At 41.9% G+C, this 17,934-nt stretch overlaps 1 protein-coding gene across 1 annotated transcript in view; it reads left to right on the forward strand.

Moving 5' to 3' along the window:
• Positions 1-314: 314 nt before the first annotated feature.
• TMC2 (transmembrane channel like 2) overlaps positions 315-17,934 on the forward strand; it is a 75,298-nt gene continuing 57,678 nt past the window's right edge. The window contains exons 1-2 of the mRNA XM_057701696.1: positions 315-348; positions 917-964. Of these exons, the coding sequence (XP_057557679.1) occupies positions 315-348; positions 917-964 (82 nt within the window). The remainder of the gene's footprint in view (positions 349-916; positions 965-17,934) is intronic.

Genomic DNA, 17,934 nt, shown 5'->3' on the forward strand with positions numbered 1-17,934 from the left:
CAGCTTCTGGCCCCTCCAGGGCCCCTCGTGTGTAAATGATGCCTGAAACGTGAGGCCACACCGCCTCTTTGCAGGGAAACCTGAGCAGAGGAGTGTGCAGCTGGATTGAAGGGCAGGGAACTCACCGCCTCCTGCCCCGTCTCTCTCCCAAACATCACCCGCCTCCGCATTCAATCTCAAACAAACCAAGAAGCCCTGGCTGCCAGGAAAGGAGGCCAGCCACCATGAGGGCCGCAAAACACCCCATGCTGAGGGTATGCGTGGATGAGCAAGCCTCGTGAGCTGACCTGGGGGCCGAGCGAGCCCTGCGGACCATGAGCCGCCAGCTAAAGGGCCTTGGGGAGGAAGGTGAGTTTATCCTCATCTCTGTGGGGTTCACACCTAGGTTTCCTGGGCAGCAGGGCTGGGGAAGCAGATGGGGTCTTTCAAGGCGCAGGGACCCAGGTCTGAGCGCAGGGCCTGCCACTTGCTTGCTGGGCAACCTCAGTCTGGTTATCCAAGCTCTCCCTGCCTCATCCATGAGATGACGGCAGCCATGGCCCCCTCGTAGGGCTGTTGGAGGGATTAAAAATGGCCTGTCCTGTGCCTGCAATGACATCAAGCAGCAGAGGCCATCAGAGCCCACCAGGCTCGTTCAGCCTCCCCTGTCTTGGTTAGAGTCACCTTTCCTTAGCAATCCCTTCCACAGATTTCTCTGTCTGTCTGTCTGGGGTTGTGATGTTGTGACCTCATGATTTTCCAGGTGTCAAAGAAATGTCAGGACTGGGGACTCTGGAGCTTCTTGAGTTAAATAGTTGGAGCCCAGTTCCCTCCGAGGCCCTGTAAACATGCCGAGGGTCCCCAGAGTGAGATGGGGCAGTGCAGGGACGGGGACTTTCCAGAGGTCAGTGGATGATCCCTGTTGCATCTCTTACAGGAGGAGGTGGCGCCAGTGGGCGGGCGAGAAACAGCTCTCCGGGCACAGGTGAGATGAAGTGAGGTGTCCTGGGGAGCCCCAAGGTCCAGCCACCCACCCAGCCTTCTCTTCTATCCTCCTGCTTCCCTCCCTTCCTCCTTCCCTCCCTCTCACTGTAAGGAGCCTGCCCAAGGCAGGTAGTTTAATTGGGGAGGAGGCTGAGTGCTGCTCAGAGAAGGCCTGCCTTGAGCCTCAGGAGTCAAAGGAAAGGCCCAGAGTTAGTGACACTGCGTTGAGCCTCAGGGAGCAGTGAACATTCACCGATCTGGGGGCTGGGCCACCGTTCTAAGCAGCTGGTAGGATGTGGAGCCAGAGCTCACACCCAGGCCACCTGACTGCAGAGGGCACACCCTTACCCTCCACAAAGTACCAGCAGTGCTGGGTCACCTTCCCATCAGGAATGTGGACACAGCTTCTCTGTGAGCCAGTGAGGGCTTTACCCAGACGGGGCGACTTCCTCCACAAGGAGCTGAAGAGCTATCAGAAGTAACGGTGGAAAAGCCTCCAATGCCAGGTGGGCAGGAGCCACACCCACGGGTCGGGCATCCTGCACTTCAGGTCAGAAGACATGTGGTTATGGTGCCGTTTTCTCCTCCTCACATCCCAGGCAGGGCCCTGCTTGTAGGTGAGGAAGCAGAATCTCAGGAGGTGATGGACGTCCTGGGGGAGGGGCGCAGGGTGTTGGGAGAGATCCCCTTGCCTCATTCTGAGAAGGACGTGTCCTGACCCCACGCCGGCACACAGTACACAAGGGAGCTGGCCTCAGGATCCACCCCATCTGCTCCCTCTGCCCAGCCCTTCCTCTTGCACCTACTGCTCCCACACTGCCAGGGGCCTGAGGCCTCAGTGAGGCAGCCCCGTGATGCAGGGGGTAGGGGGGCATCCAAGAGCAATATGTGCAGAGGAGCCAGGGCTCTTGGGCAGGCGAGGGGACCATGGAGGCACCACTGGCATCTCAAAATTCCTTCCTGCCCCCAGAGCTGCCCCATGGTCACTGTCCCTCCTCCCCACCCCACCTGCCTCCCCATCCAGTCCGCAAGTCCATCCAGTGTCTTGGGAGCAACTGTGAGAAAGTGCATAGGGCCCAGTGCACGAGAACCCGTCCTCGAGGAGGGTCAGCTCCCTTGGTGAGACTGTGTACAGGATGCTCTGGTCTGGTCTTCCACATTCCATTTCCCTGCTGTCTTCCAGCTGCTGTCCCTTCTGCACCCATCCTGACCCCCCCCATCCCTGAAGGGGGTCACCTGTGGGCAAATGGTCCTTGAGCAGGACTGAAATGGAACATCATTTTGCCTAAAATGCAAACTTTTTCCTACTAAAATATGCCCCATGCACACCCCTTCCCCCTTGCCATTTTCCCTTCTGCATAGAAATGAGGAAGTGAGTCAAATTTTTAACTTCAGGGACCCAAGTGGTCAAGGGACACAGTGAAGTTAAATAATGGGAATCCCTTAAATAAACTGGTGCCCAATTACATACAGATTTCCATTTAAAATCTCCTCTGGAGCCACCTGTGAGGGACCTAAATCCTATTCCTTCAGCTTATGTTCTACAAGAAGGAAAAAAATTCTGAGTATACAAACTTTGCTTCTCAAAATAATTACGATTTGTTATTTCATTGGTTGAAAAGAAGGATCAGAATTCTCCCTCCTCTTGTATCATTTTTTTTTTTATCAGCTGTGTTTGGTCTTTTTTGTTTGTTTGTTTGTTTTGCTGTGCGTGGGCTTTCTTTTTAGTTGCAGTGAGTGGGGGCTACTCTTTGTTGCAGTGCATAGATTCCTTATTGCCTTGGCTTCTCTTGTTGCAGAGCATGGGCTCTAGGTGCATGGGCTTCAGTAGTTGCAGCACATGGGCTCAATAGTTGTGGCTCACAGGCTCTAAAGAGTAGGCTCGATAGTTGTGGCTCACGGGCTTTGTTGCTCTGCGGCATGTGGGGTCTTCCTGGGGCAGGGATCGAACCCATGTCCCCTGCATTGGCAGGTGGATTCTCAACCACTGCGCCACCTAGGAAGCCCCTCTTGTATCATTTGATGAACATACTTAACTGTTAAGAGTTGGAGGGTGAGCCGGACCCACTGGGTCTTCCAGCTTCTCTATTTTCCTTTCAGCCTGTTCTTCCCTCTGAGTTTTCTGACTTGAGTCAGATGAATAAATGTGAGGAAGCCTGTTAAGTGTAAGCAAGTGCGTTCGGGACTTGGAGGTCTTCCTAATGTGACAGCTGCCTTCCTAGCTCCTAAATTATGCATTATGTGGAGTCTATTGAAAACCGACTATGAAAGAAAAACGATAAAAGCAGCTTGCTTTCTGTGCAAAAGAGGTTAGGGAAGATTGAAAGGCAAGCTCTGGCTTGCTTTCTGCATTCCACATGAATTTCATTCAGTTGGGAAATGAGATCACAACAGGAATTACAGCTTGGAAAAAAATATATGAACCCCCAAGGTACACATACAGTGCTTGGAAAAATGCCTGGCACAGTTCATTACCAAAGAGAAAACCATCTCTTAGCTGATGGAGGATGAGCAGTTCAGAAGAGGATACAAATGTATGCTGATGTTCTTACTCAATCTTGCCAAGCAATATGGAACTGGTCTTTGATGACCAGGAGATCCTTCTCCTTAATCCCTTGCCAACTCGCTCTGTTTCTCTGTCCTCTCTGAGAGCCTAGCTCAGTTCTAGAGCTCTTCCCTGGGATCATGGCTGTGGTGACATACAGTTTTTCACACTTGCTCCCATGTCTTTGGAGGGAGTAGATTTGTTTTTGGCCAAAGCCTTTCAGAATGTGGGGAAGAGCATCTGTAGGACAAACCTGTCTTTCCCTGATTAATACCGAACAGCTTCCCAACTTGGATGATTTATTATTACACTTAAATACATAATTTGTTGTTACATTGTCTTACCAAAATCCTCTTCCCATGGTAGGTGAGAAGCAGAAGAGGTTAGGGCAGGAATGGGTGAAGAAAACCTGCCCTGCCACACATGCAATAGCCCATCCTTGAGTCTGTAACTAGCACACAGTACTCTTCAGTGTACTTATACCAGGCATCTCTTCAGACCCTGCAGTAATCGCAGCAATTGGAAACCATGTTCCAAAGACATGGAGGTTGTTAATGGTGGAGTCAGACCCTTGCTTCATTACTCTTCTTGCCTTCACAGCAAGTAAAGCAACCACAGCAAACACACTCACAGGGTCTGCCCCACAATGACTGGGAACCAGTGTCCCCACCCTCAACAGCCTCTTCAACGCTACTGGCATCATCCTTTGATGCACATCACATCCAACCGATGCTCCAGTATTACACTGTCTCCCTCCAGATTTCCCCCTCAGGTATGCACTGCTCTCTGGGTAACCTCCTCTCTCCATGATCCCTGTCCCAGCACCAATCATACCTGAGACTCAGCTCCGCCCTGGTCACCCATGCCCCAGACCTTTTGGCATTTCCACTGGGGCCCTTCAAGCCCCTGTTTCCTCTGCCCAGAATCTCCCGGCCTCACTGCCGCCAGCACCCCTCTCTATCTCCACCCCTTTCTTCTCTTGCCAAACTCACGTTCATCCTTCAAGACTCAGAGGAAACATTGGTTCTTTGTGAAGCATTTTCAACCATCCCAACCATAATTCATCTCTCTCCCTCTGTATTTCCAAGATCTCTTTTTGTTTCATCCACCTTTTATTCCTTCTTTGTAAAAAAAAAATACATTTATCTAAGTTATTGTCAAGAGCTGGCTCCCAAAATATCACCTACACAGCCTGTTGATAAGACAAAGCTGATTTATTGCTTACAGCAAGCAAAGTCTTGACAATACCTCAGAAAGGGGAAGGTAAGGTCAGAATTTATTAAGAAATGAAAGTTTGATTTAGGATAGGACTTTCAAAGTGAGGGCTTGATTAGGATTGGGTAAAAATCACAATATAACCTTCCACGATAAACAGCAAGGCCAGGATTTTGAAGCAAAGCATTGAAAGAATCTTAGGGGGCAATTAGAGTCTGTGGTGCTTTCCACTGCAGAGTTGATGGGTCTTTGGGAAAATTCTGTAATGAGTAATCAAGACATTTGCTGGGCAGGAGATTCCTGGAAAAGTAAAGTCATGCTAAAGAAGACAGAGGTATAGCACAAGGTCATCTTCATATAGACACCAGGGTGTAGTTTGGCTTCCCTGTGTCCAGGCTGAATGTGGGGAAATGGCTTCAGTCCTCAGCTTGCCTTTGTAGTCATTCTTCAGCCTGAACTGAAGCACTGACCAACAATATCTGAGTGTATCCATCCAGATCTTCACTGCTGTCTGAGGTGTCATAATTACATGTCAATAGTCTGCCGATAGCTGTTTCTGCTGGTGGTCCTTCCAACATGTGTGTCAGGTTTTCCAGTTCTTTCTGATGGATGACCCTTTGCTGGATCATTTGAGGCACAGCAGCTGTGCAGTACCATTCAGAACTCTGGAGATCACACGTCTGAACACTGGCAGGCAGGTAAATACTAAGAGGATTATGACCAGGGTTTACATAGCCCACTTTTTAGCCAGGAGCCAAGGGTGCCCAGACTGAACAAGAGAACATCTCACACCCAATCTGAGGTGTCCACAGAACCATATATGGGGTCATCAGGCACATTACCCAGTTTTATGATATCTTCATTCACTTCCTTAAACTTTTTAGTAATGTTAAAAATCTCTGAGAGGTCTGCAGGAATGTGAGTACAACATTCCTCTCGTGAAACAGCTCCCATTACCCTTGAGAGGCCAATATGATCTCTAAAGCAGCTCTGTTTTGAGCCTTCCAGGAGATGTATTCTACGGTCTTAGTGGCATTGCCTGACTCCTATTGCTTTTTCTCTCAATCAGAGCATGCCAGTTTCACCCTGCTATCTGGGTCTCTTGTAAAGTATGAAATGAAGAGTCCTGAAGAGAGAAGAAAGAAATCCAGGATTCCCCTAGAGTAGTTAGGGTTTCAGTTCTAGAATCAGGGCCAGTTTTTCTCCTTTTTCAGTGAAACTATCTACTGATCTCTTTTTCCTAGAGGACAAACCAGTGAGCCAAAATGGACCCTGGGTAATGTCAGAGGCAATCTTGAGAGTCAGTATTAGTATACCAACATAACAAGTTCCTGTCTAATTTGTGGGTAGTGGCTAGCAGGCTTTTGTGCCAAATCCATTACCAGTCATTGAGGGCCCCCCAGTGATACGGTTTTGGCCAAATACTCCTAAGGGATTGTCAGATAATGCTGTATATTTTGGCACCATTCACCAAGAATAGTTTGGTGTCAGGCAGTGAATTCTGTACTATGAAGATCATTGGGGTGGGGGTCAAAAGAGAAGTGAGATGTCTTACTTGCAACATCTATGAATGTGAAATACTCTCCTACCACTACCTGTTCCCTAATCTTCTTCCAAGTTCTATTTCAGCAAAAGTTTAGTTATACACAATAGCTGTCACAAAGGTCCCCAAGTATTGTTTCAGTGGAGGTAGGATTTCTGGCCACCTGGCTTGCTGTGGAGTTTGCCAAATAAAAAGTGAGTCCAGCTACCTAGGAAACCAACCGATTTCTTACAATGAACTGGAACCAAGGGAAGCTGGCATTTTTGCCGGTTCATGGGTGAATTGTAGCTGAGTATTAGAGTCATACCAAGGAGGGATTAAGGATGCAAACAGCATTATTAGAGATAGAGATTATAAGTAACACAGTCAAAAGTAGCCTTCAGTGAGTGAGAGGATAGAAGAGAGGTAAAAGAATAGAAAACACAGGAATACATATTATAAAGTAACAATCTGTGGTCTTGTTCCTTGGATCTTGGGCACAGCTGATACATCCAAAGGCTGCCTGCTGCAGCATGGCTCCTAGGAATGGTCTTCCAGTAATTTCAGGATTGTTTATATCTCTTTAGTTGAAGGATATGAATCCAAGAATCAACCTGCTTAAGCATTTCACTACTGAGCTAGTTGTTAACAGTACCTGACAGAGTCCTTGCAGTCAGGGTTCTGAGACAGTCCTTTGTTGGAGACAGAAACTCTGGCCTACAGCTGAGATTTCAAGGAAACTTTGGGATAAAAAAAAAAACAGTGTCTGTAGGTAACAGGGACTTAAAATGGCTATAGTTAACTTATTACTAATAACTGTCAAAAGTGAAATATTTCGTAGCAGTAATGAAATTGACAAGGAAATTGGTTGTTTCCATAGCATGCAAAACAACACAATTAAGGCAATCTAAAAGTTTTGAACAAAATGTCTATAATAATTAAGCATTTTTATAGACGAACATTATATCAGATTTATAAAGATGGTTAAACAGATTAAATATATATGTTTACAGATAAAGATATTTTGAGGTATAACACACCATTAAATAAAGAGATATACATAACATACCAAAACATACCAAGCCTATAAGAAAACCATATCAGGTAAAGAGATTTGGTAAATCTGGAGTAGGTCCTATGCATGTGTGTTTTAATAAAACTCCAGGGGCTTCCTAGGTGGCGCAGTGGTTTGAGAATCCACCTGCCAATGCAGGGGGAACGGGTTTGATCCCTGTTCCAGGAAGATCCCACATGCCATGGAGCAACAAAGCCCGTGGGCCACAACTACTGAGCCTGTGCTTTAGAGCCCGTGAGCCACAACTATTTAGCCCATGTGCTGCAACTACTGAAGCCCACTTGCCTAGAACCCACGCTCCGCAACAAGAGAAGCCACCACACTGAGAAGCCTGTGCACCACAATGAAGAGCAGCCCCCACTTGCTGCAACTAGAAAAAGCCCACATGCAGCAACAAAGACCCAACGCAGCCAATAAATAAATAAATTTATTTTTTAAAAAAGAAGCAAAAGTATATTTTAAAAGTCATGCTTACTAATCAATGTTTTGGAATTCCATCTTAGAAATGATCTAGGCATCCAGTGAATACTCACTAACTCAATTTAATATCAGTCCAAAGTTTCAAGGTACCTATAGATCTTGGAAATTAATCTTGCAGCTGGAATACTATAAAACATAAATACTATTGAAATCAAATGTTCAGAATAATGAATCAATTTAATTAAGCACAACTTTAGGTATTTCATAACCTTAAATGCTAAGTAGAAGTAATGCTAGCATATATAATCAATAAACCTATATAAGTATAGGAAGAACATAACTAAGTAGAATAAAAGTATAATCTTGTATTATATTTAATGTTGAAAATCAAAGAAGACGTTTGTTTTTATTAAACCAGGTGTACTATTCATTTGCCAAATGTTTACCAAATTTCTAGGATTTTTGGAATATTTAATTTATATAAACACATTGATATATAAACCAATCAAATGAGCTCCTTTAATCTTTCAAGAAACTTCTCTTTGAGATGTCCCTTGGAGCATCTGATTAATCAAAGATTTCATTTTTTAATAGACTTTATTTTTTAGAATAATTTTAGATTCACAGAAAAGTTGCACAGAGTATACAGAGTTCCCATATATAATCTTCTTCCCTCCCCTCACCCCAGCTTTCCCTGTTATTAACATCTTGCATTAGTGTGGTGTATTTGTTACAATTGATGAACCAATATTGACACATTATTACTAACTAAAGTCTACAGTTTACATTAGGGTTCACTTTGTGTTGTACATTCTACGAGGATTTTTTTTTTCCTTTTTTTAAGTTGAAGTATTAAAAAATTCTGTGGGGTTTAACAAATGCATAATGTCCTGCATCCACCATTACAGTCTCATACAGAAGCGTGTACCCTAAAAATGCCCTGTGCTCCACCTAGTCACTTCCCCCCCTTCCCCTCCCCTGCTGCCCCTCCCCCTCCCCCTGCCCCCTTCCTGCCCTCAGGCAACCACCGATCTCTTACTGTCTCCATAATTTTGCCTTTTCCAGAATGTCATAAAGTTGCAATCATACAGTATGTAGCCTGTTCAAACTGTCTTCTTTCAGTTAGGAATATGAATTTAAGGTTCCTCCATGTTTTGTTTTGTTTTGGCTGCGCTGCATGGCCTACGGAATAGAACCCGACCAGGGATTGAACCTGCACCCCCTGCAATGGAAGCATGGAGTCTTAACCACTGGACCACCAGGGAAGTCCCAGTTCCTCCATGTCTTTTCATGGCTTGATAACTCATTTAATTTTACCACTGAATAATATTCCACTGTCTGAATGTACCACAGTTTGTTTATGCAGTCAGGCATTGAAGGACATCTTGTTGCTTCCAATTTTTGGCAATTATAAATAAAGCTGATATAAACATTTTTGTGCAGGTTTTTTTGTGGACCTAAGTTTTCAATTCATTTGAGTAAACACCTAAGAGTACAATTGCTGAATCGTAGGGTAAATATAATGTTGAGCATTATAAGAAACTGCCATACTGTCTTCCCAAGCAGCAGTACCATTTTGCATTCATATTAGCAATAAATGACAGTGGTGGCTGCTCCACATCCTCATCAGCAATTGGTGCTGTTGGTCAGCTGAATTTTAGTCATTCTGGTAACTGTGTACTGGTATCTTCTTGTTTTAATTCCCAGTTCCCTGATGACATGTGATGTTAACATCTCATCATATGGTTATTTCCCTTCTGTGTATTTTCTTTGGTTAAGTATCAGTTCAGATCTTTCATCTACTTTTTTAATTGAGTTTTTTCTTATTGTTGAATTTTAATAGTTCTCTTTTTGGAATTTTTTTAATTTTTTTATTTTATTTTTTTTTAAGAACTTTTATTGGGATACAGTTAACATACAATAAACTGCATGTATTTAGAGTGTACAATTTGGTATTCCAATCTCCCAATTCATTCCCCCGCAATGCTCCCCGCTTTCCCCACTTGGTGTCCATATGTTTGTTCTCTACATCTGTGTCTCTATTTCTGCCTTGCAAACCGGTTGATTTGTACCATTTTTCTATAATCCGCATATGTGTGTTAATATACGATATTTGTTTTTCTCTTTCTGACTCACTTCACTCTGTATGACAGTCTCTAGGTCCATCCATGTCTCTACAAATGTCCCAGTTTCATTGCTTTTTACAGCTAAGCAATATTCCATTGCATATACAATAAAAAAGATGTGGTACATATATACAGTGGAATAGTTCTTTGCATATTTGTGTACAAATTCTTTGTCTAATATGTGTTTTACAAATATCTTCTTCCAGCTTATGGCTTGTATTTTCATTTTCTTCTTAAGTGTCTCTTGCAGAGCAGAACTTTTAAATTTTAATAAAGTCCAACTTTTCAAATATTTCTTTTACGGATCATGCTCTGATGATATCACAGTGTGATACAGTAAGTTTTGAAGTTGGGTAGTGTCAGTTCTCCAACTTTGTTCTCCTTCAATATTATGTTGGCTATTCTGGACCTTTTGCTATTCCATATAAACTTTAGAACAAGTTTATCAAAATTCACAAAATAACTTATTGAGATTTTGGTTGGGACTGTGTTAAATCTATAGATGATATTGGGAAGTGTTGGCATCTTAGTAATATTGAGTCTTCTTATCCATGAACATAGAACAGCTCTCCATTTATTCAGATATTTGATTTCCTTCATCAGAATGTTGTAGTTTTCCTCATGTAGATCTTACAAATTTTGTTAGATTTATACCTAAGTATTTCATTTTTTGGTACTAATGTAAATGAGGTTTTGTTTTTAATTTCAATTTCAATTTGCACACTGCTGGTATATAGGACATTTGCACATTAACTGTATTCTGCAACCTTACTATAATCACTTACTAGTTCTAGGAGGGTTTTTTGTGGATTCATTGAGATTTTCTGCATAGATAATAATATAATCTGTAAACAGAGACAGTTTTATTTCTTCTTTCCCAATCAGTATACCTTTTATTTCTTTTTCTTATCTTATCACATTAGCTATGACTTCCAGTAAAATGTTGAATGGGTAAGAGGGAACATCCACATCTTGTTCCCGATCTTAAGGGGAAAGCATGTACTTTCTCACCATTAACTGTGTTGTTAGCTGTAGGTTTTTTGTAAGAATTCTTTATCAGGTTGAAGAAGTTCCCATCTACTTTTAGTTTGCTGAGAGGTTTTATTATGAATGAGTGTTGTATTTTTTCAAATGCTTTTTCTGAATCTATCGATATGATCATATTATATTTCTTCATCATCATGTTGCTATGATGGATTATATTAATTTTGCTAATATTAAATCAGTCTTGCATACCTGGAATAAATCTCACTTGGTTGTGGTACATAATTCTTCATATATAGAGAGACATATAGAGATGTATATGGATATATAGATATATATAATTTGTTTTGTTTTGACCATGCTGCACAGCTTGTGAGATCTCAGTTTCCTGACCAGGGATTGAACTGAGGCCATGGCAGTGAAAGCTTGGAATCCTAACCACTAGGCAACCAGGCAACTCCCAATTTGCTAATGTTTTATTGTGGATGTTCACATCTATGTTCATGAGAGATACTGATCTGTAATTTTCCTTCTGCATAATATTTTTGCCTAGTTTTGGTATTAGGGTAATGCAAGCTTCATAAAATGAGTTGGGAAGTATTCCCTAATAGAAACTTTATGGAAGAGATTGTAAAGAAATTGTATTTCTTCTTTAAACGTTGGGTAGAATTCACTAGCGAAACCACCTGGGCCTGGTTTTGGGGTTTTTGTTTGTTTTTTTGTTTGGGTTTTTGTTGTTGTTGTTGTTTAAGATTAATTGTTGATTCAATTTCTTAAATAGATACAGGCCTATTCAGATTTCCTATTTTTTCTTGAATGAGTTTTGGTAAATTGTGTCTTTCTAGAAATTTGCCTATTTCATTCAAGCTGTCAAATTTATAAGCATCAGGCTTTTCATAATATTCCTTTATTACCCTTTTAATGTCCATGTGATCAGTAGCAATGACTACTCTTTCCAATATTAGCAATTTGTGTCTTCTGACATTTTTCCTTGCTATGCCTGGCTAGAGGTTTATCAATGTTATTGATCTTTTTTTAAAAAGAAATTTTGGTTTCATATTTTCTCCATTGCTTTCCTGTTTTAAATTTCATTGATCTCTTGTTCTAATCTTCATTATTTCTTTTCTTCTGCTTACTTTGGATTTAATTTGCTCTTCTAGTTTCACAAGATGGAAGCTTGGATTATTGGTTTTAACTCTCTTCTAATGTGTGTATTCAGTACTATAATTTCTCTCTAAGCATTCCTTTTGCTACATCCCACAAATTTTGATAAGTTTGATTTTCATTTAAATTTAGTTCAAAGTATTTTAAAATTTCTCTTGAGGCTTCTTCTTTGTTCCATGTGTTACTTAAAAGTGTGCTGTTCCATCTTCAAATGTTTTGGTATTTTCCAGTTATCTTTCTGTTATAGATTTCTAGTTTAATTCCATTGTGATCTGACAGCATATTTTGAATAATTTCTATTCTCTCAAATTTGTTAACATTTGAGCTGGAATGGGCCAGAATGGTCTATCTTGGTGAATGTTCCATGTGAGCTCAAGAAGAATGTATGTTCTGCTGTTGTTGGATGAAGTGTTTTATAAATGTCAATTAGATCTGGTTGATTGATGGTGCTGTTCAGTTCAATTATGTCCTTACTGAGTTTCTGCCTGCTGTATCTTTCAGTTACTGATAGTGTGTTGAAGTCTCCAACTGTAGTAGTGGATTTGTCCGTTTCTCCTTGCAGTGCTCTGTTGTTAGGTGCATAGATATGAGATTGTTATGTGTTCTTGGAGAACTGACCTCTTTATCATTAAGTAATGCCCTACTTTATCCTTGGTAAATTTCTTTGCTCTGAAATCTGCTTTGTCTGAAATTAGTACAGTTATTCTATCTTTCTTTTGGTTAGTGTTAGTATGATTTTTTTTTCTCCATTCCTTTACTTTTAGTCTATATATGTCTTTATATTTAAAGTAGATTTCTTGTAGACAACATAAAGTTGTCTTTTTTTATCCATTCTGACAATCTCTGTCCTTAATTGCTATACTTAGACCATCGACATTTAAAGTGACTATTGATATATTTGGATTAATACTTACCATATTTGTTGCTGTTTTCTATTCATTGCCCTCATTTTTTTATTCCTATTTTGTCTTCCACTCTCCTGTGTTTTGTGGTTTTGATTGGGCATTTTATATGAGTCCAGTTTCTTTTTTTAGCGTATCAATTATATTCCTTTTTCACCTTTTTTAGTGGTTGCACTTGAGTTTGTGGTATACTAAGCCAACTCCACTTTCAAATAACACTATACCTCTTCATGGGTACTGCCGGTACTTTATAATGGAGTGTTCCCAATTCCTCCATCCCATCCCTTTAACACTGCTGTCATTCATTTCACTTATCCACTAGCTATAATCATCTAATATATTGTTGCTATTATTATTTTAAACAAACTTTTATGTGTTAGATTAAGAACAATAAAAGTAAAAGATTTATATGTCCTTTGTTTGTTCCTTCTTGAATGCTATTTATGTATATCCAAGTTTCCAACCTACATTTTCCTTCCCTCTGAAGAACTTAACATTTCTTGCAAGTCTACTCAATTTTTGTTTTCCTAAGAAAGCTGTTATTTCTCCTTTATGTTTGGAGAATAATTTTGCTGGATGCAAAGTTCTAGGCTGTGGGGTTTTTTGTTGTTGTTTTTTTTCCTTTCGGCACTTTAAAATATTTCACTCTCTTCTTGCTTGTGTGGTTTCTGAAGAGAAATCTAATATAACTCTTATCCTTGTTCCTCTATAGGCAAAATGAGTTTTTTTCTTCCCTCCCTTGGCTTCTTTCAAGATTTTCTCTTTGTCTTTGAGTCTCCGTAATTTTAATACAATATGCGAGGTGGAGATTTTTTGGAGCTTGTTCTTCTTGGTGTTCTCTGAGCCTCCTGGATCTGTGGTTTGGTGGCTGTCATTGTTTTTCAACAATTTTCAGCCATTATTACTTCAAATATTTCTTCTATCCCTTTCTCTCTTTCCTCTCCTTCTGGTATCCCCGTTACTTTATGTTACACATTTTGTAATTGTCTCACAGTTCTTGGGATATTCTGTTCTATAGTTTTATCCTTTTTACTCTTTGCTTTCCATTTGGGAAGTTTCTATTGACATATCTTCCACTCTACTGATTCTTTACTTGACTATGATCGGTCTACTAATGAGATCATCAAAGACATTCTTTATTTCTGTTACAGTGTTTTTGGTTTCTATCATTTCCTTTTGATTCTTTTCTAGAGTTTCGATCTCTTTGCTTACATTACCCATCTGTTTTTTGTATGTTGTCCACCTTTTCCATTAGATATGTTAGCATATTAAACATAGTTATTTTAAATTCTTGGTCTGATAATTCCAAAACCTCTGCCATATCCAAATCTTGTTCTAATGTTTGCTCTGTCTCTTCAAACTATGTTTTTTGCCTCTTAGTATGCCTTGTAATTTTTTGTTGAGAGCCAATATGAGGTACTTGGTAAAAGGAACGGAGGTAAATTGGCCTTTTGTATGATGTTTTGTTTGTCTGGCTAGGTGTTAAGCCGTGTTCACTGATCACTGTAGCTGTAGCTGTCAGAGGACTCAATTTTCTTTAGTGTCCTTGTTCTTGTCTCTCCTGTCATTTTGTTTCCCTGGGAACTCCTTTTTTTGAGTCTGAGTCTTGCAGTTGTTTCTGTTGTCATCCCCTGTTGTTACACTGAAGTCCTGTTGATGTGGTGGTGAAGTATGGGGCAGGCGAAGTTCTATAATCCTATGACTAGATTTCAGTCTTTACTGAGCCTGTGCCTGTAGGGTGTGACCTTCACAAGTGCTTCTCAGCCTTCTCCCCCAAGCCTTTGGTGAGACAAGAAGTCTAGAGGTGGCTGGAGTCGGGTATTTCCCTTTCAGGTCAATAAAGCTGGTAAACGCTGGTCCGTTAGGCTCACTCTGGTAAAATAGTTTCCCTGGAGCATAGGTATAAAGGAAAAACTCTTTTTTTTTTCTTTCCCACATAGGGAAAACCCAAGTTCTTCCCTACTGTGAATTTCTTCCATATATGTCTCCTTTATGACTCACACAGAACACTTCACTTCTGACATTTCTTGTCACCAAATGTGTGGAAGCTTTTCCTTACACCAGCTGGGTATCCTACAATATAAGTCAGTTCTGACACTACCTACTCAGAGATAGCATCAGACCCCAGAGGCTCGTTTCCCCAAGACTGCAACCCACCTCCACTTCAGACACCAATCACAAGCCCAGTTGCTTCTGACCAACCAGCTATAGATTGAAGCTTCCAAAGACCCCCCCACTTGGGTTCAATTAATTTGCTAGAGTGGCTCACAGAACTCAGAGAAACATTTATTTACATTTACCAGTTTATTAAAAGATAGGATAAAGGATACAGATGAACAGCCAGGTGAAGAGATACATGAAGCAAGGTCTGGGAGTTGGGGTGTGTCACCTTCCTGGTACGTGGATGTGTTTACCCATCTGGAAACTCTCTAAACCCACTATTTTTGGGATTTTATGGAGATTGCCTCACATAGGCATCATCAATTTTTAACTTCATTTCTAGCCCCTCCCCCCCCACTTGAGGATGGGGGTAAGGCAGGGCTGACAATTCCAAGCTTCTAATCATGGGTTGGTCTTTCTGGTGACCAGCCCCCATCCAGCCATTCAGGAGCCCACAGAGTCACCTCATTAGCATAATAGATGCTCCTAGTGCTCTTAGGACTTTACAAAGATTTTAGGACCTCTGTGCCTGGAACTGGGACAGAAACCAATATATATTTTCTATTATCTCACAACAGGCCTTTGTTAAAAAGAACAGGACACTCTCGGTTACTTTTCATATTTTAAAATGATTACTTTCCCCTCCCCCTGCTGGAAGCATCAGGGATTTCCCACCAGTCTTCACAGTGAGAACCTGGTAGGGCTCCCGGAGGTAAAATTCATGAAAGTGTGCCCCCTCCTCCAAAGACTGGGCCCCACAGTTTTTAACTCTCAACCTAGTCCATGATGAGCCTCCAGAATTTCATCAATTACAGTTTGTATTTCCACCAGTAATAGCCATGCTTTTTATCTTCTATATTCTGATCCTTTGGCATCTTGAGGCTTTGCTGATCTTGGAGGGGCAGCCCTCCCAGTTTTAGCTAATTCTTAGAGATAGCAAACAAATCACCTGCAAGCTTTCCTTTCATATGCAAACCAATCAACACAGAGCTTATAACCTCAACCACCTCTTTTATCAAGCTCATACTCTGGCCTCTATCCACCTGCTCTATTCACCTGAGGGCCAGGTGCCAGACAACTAGAGAAAGCCCCTATGCTCCAGGGTTCAATGAAATTATTCAAATTGGCCAATCCTAACTCTGCTTACCCTGCCTCACCCCTTCCTTCCCTTAGAAACCGTAGTAAAGGCTCTTGCTCACATTTTCCCTCTCTGCCTTGCCATTGCCTGAACCTGGTGCTTCCTCATGTGGCCCTATGTGGCATGGTGTTTCCTGGGATCTGTAAATACAAAAACCTCTTCTTCCATGATGGTTATTTCCATGTCTGAGTATCTTACCATACCTAATTAAAATAAGTCCTGAATACTCTCCTTGTAAGCACTACCAGTACTGGCTCCCAAGGAGAGCTTCTGTTCAAGGTAAGCTATGATTCTCTGCCTCTCTCTCCAGTTTGTGGACAGTAGCTTGTCCTGCAAACTCAATTCTCTGATGGATCTAAGAAGAATAGTTTTTCGGTTTGTTCAGCTTTTTTCTTGTTGTTAGGATGGAGCTCTTTACACAGTGGAGTGAAACCCAGAAGCCCAGTCATTTCATTTTTTACCTATTTTCTCTATCTTCTTAGCCAAGGCAGAACAATTCTTTTTCCAGTATCCTTTATGATTACAACTTCTTCAAGTGTCTTTATCAAGAAACTCCCTCTGTTGGGGTTTGAATACCGAATGGGACTTTTATAAAAGCATGAAACTGACCACGTCATCTCTGCTTAAAATCTTTCTGGGGGGACTTCCTAGGTGGCGCAGTGGTTAAGAATCCGCCTGCCAATGCAGGGGATGTGGGTTCGACCCCTGCTCCAGGAAGATCCCATATACCGCGGAGCAACTAAGCCCGTGCGCCACAACTACAGAGCATGCACTCTAGAGCCCGTGAGCCACAATGATTGAGCCCGTGTGCTGCAACTACTGAAGCCCACGCACCTAGAGCCCGTGCACCGCAACGAAGAGCAGCCCTGCTCGCCACAACTAGAGAAAGACCATGAGCAGCAACAAAGACCCAGTGCAGCCAAAAATAAAGAAATAAATAATAAAATAAATCTTTAAAAAAAAAATCTTTCTGGGGTCCTTCCCATCCACTCACTATCCAACCCTGCCCTGTACCCACTCATTGCACACACACCCTCCCCCACACACTCTATTTTCAGGTCTTAGTTTAGAAGTTTCTTCCTCCAGAATATCTTCCTCAGGTCTGGGTGAAGCCCACCACTGTGCTTCTTGGATCTGACCAGTATCCTAGTTTGAGATCCAAGAAGAGAACTTTGGGTAGTTTCTCTTTGAACTCCAAAGCAAATTCTATTTGCTAAATAAAGCATGCTCCAGCTTACATCACACTTGTACAGATATTATCTCAGTTAGATTTACCTACCACACTTTGAGACAGGTGCCTATAGATAAATCAGGTTCCCTGGAAGCAGAGCCTGAGATAGGGGTTCTTGTGCATGTGATTATTGAGGGTAGCTCTCAGGAGACAAGGAGTAAGGGAAGCAGGACAGATCAAGGGAAGAAGCTGAGCAAAGATGTGTGTTCAGCTGGAGTCTAGCCTCTGCCTGATCCCACAGGGAGCTCTGGAGCGTGAATGAACCACAGACTTGCTCTGCCTAGAGGCCAGAGGACTGGACTTTTTGTACCCCATATCAGTTAGCAACTGGCTGTTGGCTGACTTGAAGAGAGAGGAGGGATGTAAACTCCCAGGCATTTCCCAACAAGATGGTTTCTAGCAACCACGGACTCCCTTGGGAAGGGAGAAGCTGTGAACTGTTAGAACCAACACGCATTGCAGCTAAGGGATAATGGAGATTTGGGTAGA

This window comes from Hippopotamus amphibius, chromosome 12 (genome assembly GCF_030028045.1).
Source record: "Hippopotamus amphibius kiboko isolate mHipAmp2 chromosome 12, mHipAmp2.hap2, whole genome shotgun sequence".
Taxonomy (NCBI): Eukaryota; Metazoa; Chordata; class Mammalia; order Artiodactyla; family Hippopotamidae; genus Hippopotamus; species Hippopotamus amphibius.